The sequence below is a fragment of the Crocodylus porosus genome, unplaced genomic scaffold, assembly GCF_001723895.1.
Source record: "Crocodylus porosus isolate Cpor-Errol unplaced genomic scaffold, CroPor_comp1, whole genome shotgun sequence".
Classification (NCBI taxonomy): Eukaryota; Metazoa; Chordata; order Crocodylia; family Crocodylidae; genus Crocodylus; species Crocodylus porosus.
Window position 1 is genome coordinate 52,358,113 of NW_017728949.1, and position 6,721 is coordinate 52,364,833.

The following is a 6,721-nucleotide window of genomic DNA, read 5'->3' on the forward strand; positions in this document are numbered from 1 at the left end:
GGGGGGGCAGGGGCAAATCCTTCCATCCCCGTACCCCTCCTGCCACCCTCCCTCCCTCTGCCCTTGTCTTTCTGTCCCTCCAGCCCCTCCATCCATCCCCCCGTGTTTGTGTGTCCTATTGCTCTTGTCTGTTTATTTCCATGCATCCATCCCCGTGTACCTCCTTCGTCTGCCTGTCTGCTCGTTGGGTCACCCCTCCAGCCCCCTCGTGTCCGTCCGTCCGTCCTTCCAGTTTCATATGTCCTATCTCTCTGTCTGTCCGTCTTTTCCGTCCATCCATCCCCGTATTCCTCTTCTAGCTCTCTAGCTACCCACCCACCCCATACCGGGGGACGCTGCAGCATGGGGGGGTCCATGGCGATGCCTGTGCTCTGCTGGGAGGTGTCCCAGGCTGGGGCGTGCTGGCCCCCGCCGTGTGTTGGGGGTTGAGCCCCCCCAGAGGCGCTGGGGCTGTGCCAATGCTCCTGCTGGATTTCATGCCAGAGGGTCCTGGCTGCAGCCCCCGCTCGGGGTCAGACTGGGTGGCATATTTGGGGCCAGATTGGTACAGACTTTGGGGGTGGGTGGGGGGTGTTGCCTGCCTCTAGCAGGGCATGGCTGTACCTGGGACCTCTCAAGTGTGTACGAACCTTTCACAGCAGCCGGGCGTCGGCGGTCGTGGCCCCCGGCTCTCCCTGGGGGACGCAGGGCTGGGGCGACGCCTGGGCTGTGCCAGGGCTGACGGTTGTTTTGGTGCGAGCTGACACGCAGGGTTTGTCTGGGCGGGTTTGGACAGGGCCGATCCTGCCTCAGGCACGGCTTGGACTGGATGTGACCCTTCCAGCCCTGCGGCTTGAGGGTTTTGGCTGTGTGTCCTCATATGCCTCCACCCACCCACAGGCACCTCATCCACTTCCCCATCACCCCCCACCACACCCTCTGCCCCCTGTACTCTCACCCTGGCCTCCCCCGGTCCCCTCTGAGAGCTTACGGTGCTTGAGCTTCCCTGAAAATAAACCCAGGATGCATTATGGCGGCGGGTGGAAATAGCCCTGGCATCAGGCGGGTATTTCTGGGCTCTCCGTAAGACCCCGTATTTATCCCAGGGCTGCTTTGGAAATAGCCTTACGTGGGAAGGGGCCTCCAGCACGCGGCACCTCTTGGGGGGTGGCTGCCCTCCTCTCCAGAGCCCGAGGCACTGGCTGGGACTGGGAGAGCTGCGAGTGGGTCCTGGCTCTGCCACTGTCTTCCCTACATGACCCTGGGCCTATCCCTTAACCCCCCACATGTCCTCCCCTGGGCTAATAACCCTTCTCCCCCCTGCCTAGCTTGGAAGCTCTTTGGGACAGAGCTCGCCCCTGCGCGTGCAGCGCCTGGCGTCACACAGAGCCCCGTTTCTCTGTGTGTGAGTGCGTGCATACATGTGTGCATGTGTGTGCAGACATGTGGATGCGTGCAGGTAGGCACACGTGTACGTGTGCATGTGCCTGCATGCGTGCATGTGTGTGTTTGAGCGCATGTGGTGGGGTGTGCATTTTGACAGCCACGGCCCCCCTGCTTTCCCGGGGCGGGGGCGATGCCCGGGGCTGTGTTAGGGGCGACGGTGTCATGCACCTCCGAGGTCGCACACGGGGTTTGTCCGGTTGGGTTTGGATGGGGTGGATCCGGCCTCGGCCTGGGACTCGTCGACCCATCTTGTCCCACCCCAGAATCAGCTGCCTGCAGGGGCGCACTGCGTACTGAGCTCCATGTGCCAGAGCTGTGGGGGGGTCTGCCCGCTCTAAGGCCTTGCCAGGGCTGTCTCGTGTGGCACGACGGCCTCAATGGCAGCAGCAGCTACAGCCGGGGCCGGGGGGGCCGCGCCAGACCTGTTGGGGGCTCGTGCCCAGCGTGCGGGGGAGGATTGCAGGCGTCTCTCCCCGTGTCTGGAAACATTGGCAGGGGCTGCTGAAGCCATCGCCGGCCCCATCTGCAACTCCCATCAGCCTGGCGCTTGGGGCGTCAGCACCGCCAGCTCCTGCCTGCCCCCCCCGTGGTGATGCGGGGGTTGCCTGAAGCCAAAGGAATCCAGGCTGGTGGGGGTGGGGGCTCCCGGGAAGGGGCTCGGGGCTTGCCAGCCCCCCCCAGTGACAGTGGTCTAGGAGGAGGGCGCTGGAGGGGTGGATTTGGGCAAGACGCTGCCCTTTCCAAGCTGTCTGTGCCAGCTGCTGCACGTTACGTGCCCCCGTGTTTCGGGGGGGGGCTGGGCTTCGAGCCGAGAGCACCCCAGGTCTCCCCTCGCACGGGGCCCCGTCTCTGCAGCTGGCAGCGAAGGTGGGAAAGACCCGGCCCCTTCCCAGCCCTCTTGCTTTTTGTTCTCAGAGTTTCCTTGAAACCGCAGCCCGGGGAAGGGGGGCGGGGGGAACATCTGGCCAGCTGCAGCCTGCGATCTTCCAGCCTGGGGAGCCTGAACCGGGGCGGTTTCCCGGGGCCAGTCTGAAACGAGCCCCCGGTTTGATCCATGCCTTTCCCCGGGAGGCTCCAGGCTTGGGGTAGAGCAGGTGGGGGAGGGTTTGATGACCCCCAAAGTGGGACCCCATCCCCGCTGTCGGGGATTGGGCCGGGAGCTGCTCTCGATGGGAGCAGAGACCGGGCTTGAGGCCGCGGGCGGTGAAGGCGACCCGCCGGGGCAGGGGCAGAGAGGGCCCAGACCATCCCGCCGGGCATCGCCGTACCGCCTCGGCGCAGAGGGCGTGAGCGCGAGAGCCGGCGGGCACAGACGCCCGGTCTGTCTGCGCCTGTGTCTCCGAAATCCGCCCCCAAAGCGGCCGCGGGCTTTGTCCGAACCGGCGGGAAAGCAGCTGGGAGGGAGAGGATGGAAAGGAGCAGGAGGGTGGAAAAATAGCCTGAGTGTGCGCCTGGCCCAGCCCCGTCTCCTCCCCCGTCCCTCCCGGGCCGGAGCGGCTGCGGCCGGCTCCCAGCCCCCGTGATGTCACGCCGTGCGCATAGCTGCACCATGATAAGTGACCCCCGCCGGGATCCAGCTGGCTGAGATTACAGACAGCCGCCGGACCCGCTCGCTTCCTCCGCCCGGCGTCCGGCTCGGGGCGCCCAGCCCCGGGGCTCCTCGACAGCTCGAGGCCGGGACTGGCCCTTCTCCGCTGGGCGGTAAGTGCGGGGCCTGGGGGGCCTCCGGCTGGTCCAGGGATGCTCCCCCATCCCTGCCTGCCTGTCCTGAGCGGTCAGGGGGGTTCGGGGCTCGCTCTGGGGACGGTGCCTATTCCGGGTGGGAATCGGGCTTTCCTTTCGCCACCTGCTACCTGCCGGTTTTTGCAAGGGGTGAGCTGGGCATGGAGAGGACAAAGTGCGGCCCTGCGGGGTCCTCTACGTTTTGCTTGGGCATGGGGTGGGGGCTCAGCAGTGCCAGCTCCATCCCTAGCTGTGCGCGGAGGGGTGGGGGCAGCCGGGCGCCACCGATGCACGTCGGGGTCAGGGTCGGTGCCCGTGGCTGTGCCCGTGACTGAGTGCGGACAGAGGCCTGCGCCTGCCCTGCCCCGGGCAGGAATCTTGGGCTGGCGGGGCGAGGCCTGGCAGCTGCCCGCACGGCCTGGCGGGGCCCCAGATGGCCTCGGAGGGGATGCGGAGAGACAGCGAGAGGCATTGTCCGGCGAAGGGCGGGCAATGGGCGCGTGCGAGCAGGGGCGTAAGAACCGGGGCGGTGCAACCCGTGCCCAGCCCGGGGAGCACAGCCCTGCTGGGGTGCAGTCGGGGCTGAAGGAGGAACGGCCCCGGGTCGGGCCGCGGGGCTCGGGCCCAGGCTGCAGTCGTGCTGTGCCGGGGGAACCGTGTCCGTCTGTGACCGTCCGGGGGTTCGTGTCATGCCCGCGTCCGGGGAGCTGTGTGCGTATGCATTTGCATTCGCGTGTGCAAAATCCAAGGGCATGAGTGTTGCTGCATGTGGCTGTGTGTGTGTGTTTGTGATATAGCAGGGCATGAGTGCCACTGCATGTGGGTGCCTCTGTGTGTGCAAAAATCCAAGTGCATTAGTGTCACTGCGTGCGGCTGTGTGTATGGGAGGTGCGATATAGCAGGGCATGAGTGTCACTGCATGTCCTGGTGTGTAGAGGTGTGAGTGTGTGTGTGTGTGTCTATGATATTGCAGGGCATGAGTGTCACTGCATGTCCTGGTGTGTATAGGGGTGTGTGTGTGTGTGTGTGTCTATGATATCGCAGGGCATAAGTGTCACTGCATGTCCTGGTGTGTATAGGGGTGTGTGTGTGTGTGTGTCTATGATATCGCAGGGCATAAGTGTCACTGCATGTCCTGGTGTGTATAGGGGTGTGTGTGTGTGTATGTGTCTATGATATCGCAGGGCATAAGTGTCAAAATCCCAGTGTATGTGTCACTGCATGTGACTGTATGTATAGGGTGTGTATGTGATATAGCAGGGTGTGAGTGTCTGTGCGTGTGCCCGTGTATATGCACATGGGTGTGTTTGTGTATGATATAGCAGGGCATGAGTGTTGCTGTGTGTGGGTACCTGCTGCGTGTGCATGAGTGTCGTTGTGTGGTTGTGTATAGTGGCGTGTGTGTGTGATATAGTAGGGCACGAGTGTCACTGCATGTGGGTCCCTGCTGCTGTGTGCATGGATATGTGTATCTCCATGTAAGTATGTGTGCATTAAATCCCAATGCACAAGTGCTGCTGTGTGGGTGGATACCCATGTGCACACACATATGATTTGTGTGCTAGCTGCATGTCTGCAGTTGGCAGGGATGTGGCTGCATGTGTTTGTGTGCATCCATGTTGCCACGTGCATCTGGGTGTGACAGTGTGGCTGTGTTGGGGTGTGCCCACTGCCAGCTTCTCAGTGTGCATGATGTGCGGGTATTGCTCTGTGCACACGTGTGTGCGTGTGTATATGCATGTGGGAATATGCATATGCAGGTGCACATGTATATACCTATGTGTGTGCATGTGTGCATATACACATGCATGTGTGCATATGCCTGCATGCGTTGTGTATGTGTATGCATGCACGTGTGCATATGAATACATAGTTGTGCCTCTGTGTGCATGCGTGTTAGCACATGGCACTGTGCCCATGCACGGGGCCTTTCCACGCGCCTCGGCTGCATCCTGCGCTCACGGCGGGGCCGTGCCACGATTCCCCGCTACTGCTCGGAGCTGTTTTCACGCCGGCGGCGTCAGGCGCTGGCCCCTGGCCAGCGACGAGTCACTTTTTCCTCCCGGAGCCGGCGAGGGTTTTGCGCGGCCTCCAGCCCTTCCAGGAAAAACAAGCCAGGAGGCTGGAGCAGAGAGGCCTGGCCAGGGGGGTGGGAGACGCTCGAGGCTCACAGCCACCCTGGCCTGCCCGCTCCCCTGCCCGGGGGGGCACCCCGGTACGCACCGCCTTTGCCCCCCATGTCAGGGCCGAGTGGCGTCAGCATTGCTCCCTGCCCCTGGGATGCACTTGAAGCATGGGACAGAAACCAGGTGGAGGTGCAGGATGCGTCCGTCCCTCCCTTGCCCTTTCTTTTCCCCTGGCCTCCCTTCCCATCCAGATGAGCTCACCTCCCCTTGCTATCGAGCGGGAGGGGGGAATTTTTTTTTTTAAAGCATCTTGGCTACAAACCATCCGGCTCTTCGGGGAGCTTCAAAGCAGGTTTCCAGTAAAAGCCTTGTGCCGCAGTGCCGGGAGACGGCGGTGTCTTGGCGTCGGAGGGGGCATTAGCGGCGCGGAGGGCTCCGAGTGCTGGGATGCTGAGCGGGCATCACTGGAAAGGGATCGATCGATAAGGGGGGGGGAGGTTGCTAAAAGCTCGGCATTGATTTCTTCCTCTTTCTCCCGCAGAGGTGGGGCACACGCAGGGGCCGCTGGACGGGAGCCTGTATGCCAAGGTGAAGAAGAAGGACTCGCTGCACGGCAGCACCGGGGCGGTGAACGCGGCGCGGGCCCCGCTGCTGGCCGGCCCCAACCACGTGGAGCACACGCTGTCCGTCAGCAGCGACTCGGGCAACTCCACGGCCTCCGCCAAGACCGACCGCACGGATGAGCCGGCGCCCGCGGGCAACCCGGTGCTGACGCCCGAGGAGAAGCAGGAGCTGGAGCGCTTGCTGAGCGGCTTCGGCGTGGACGGCCACGGCGCCATGCACAACTGCGGCCCCGCCGGGCGCCACGTGGTGCCTGCCCAGGTGCACGTCAATGGCAGCGCCGTGCCGCTGGTAGCTGAGCGGGAGACCGACATCCTGGACGACGACCTGCCCAACCAGGACGGGCACAGCGTGGGCAGCCTGGGCACGCTGTCCTCGCTGGACGGGGCCACCAATGCCAGCGAGACCGGCTACGCCGAAGGCCTGCGGATGGAGAGCTTGGCCAACGGCCCCGGCGGCTGCAACGGCGTGGACAGGGCCGCGTATGAGGCCGAGCCGATGCTCAACGGCGGGTACCCCTACGACAACTACAACGCGGGCAGGGGTGGCTTGAAGCACCCGGCGGGCCCCCTGCGCCCGTCCGTGTCGGCGCAGGACAGCCTGGCCGACTACCAGCTGCAGGCGGGCTCGCCCCTGCCCGCCTGGCTGCAGCCCCAGGCGCTGGCCGCCGGCGCCGACGCCATGTACCGCTCGCAGTCCTTCCCCGCCGTGGAGCCCGGCGTCCGGCTGCCCCCGGCGCCGGCCCGCAGCACCAGCAGCCGCGAGGCCGTGCAGCGAGGGCTCAGCTCCTGGCAGCAGCAAGGCGGCAGCCGGCCGCCCTCGCGCCA

General features: G+C 64.5%; 1 protein-coding gene across 1 annotated transcript in view; it reads left to right on the forward strand.

Annotated features, from left to right (window-relative positions):
- TNS1 (tensin 1) overlaps positions 1–6,721 on the forward strand; it is a 48,707-nt gene that overhangs the window by 12,693 nt on the left and 29,293 nt on the right. Inside the window, 1 exon segment of the mRNA XM_019554035.1 lies at positions 5,815–6,721. This exon segment is cut by the window's right edge and continues 578 nt beyond it. Within this exon segment, the coding sequence (XP_019409580.1) occupies positions 5,815–6,721 (907 nt within the window).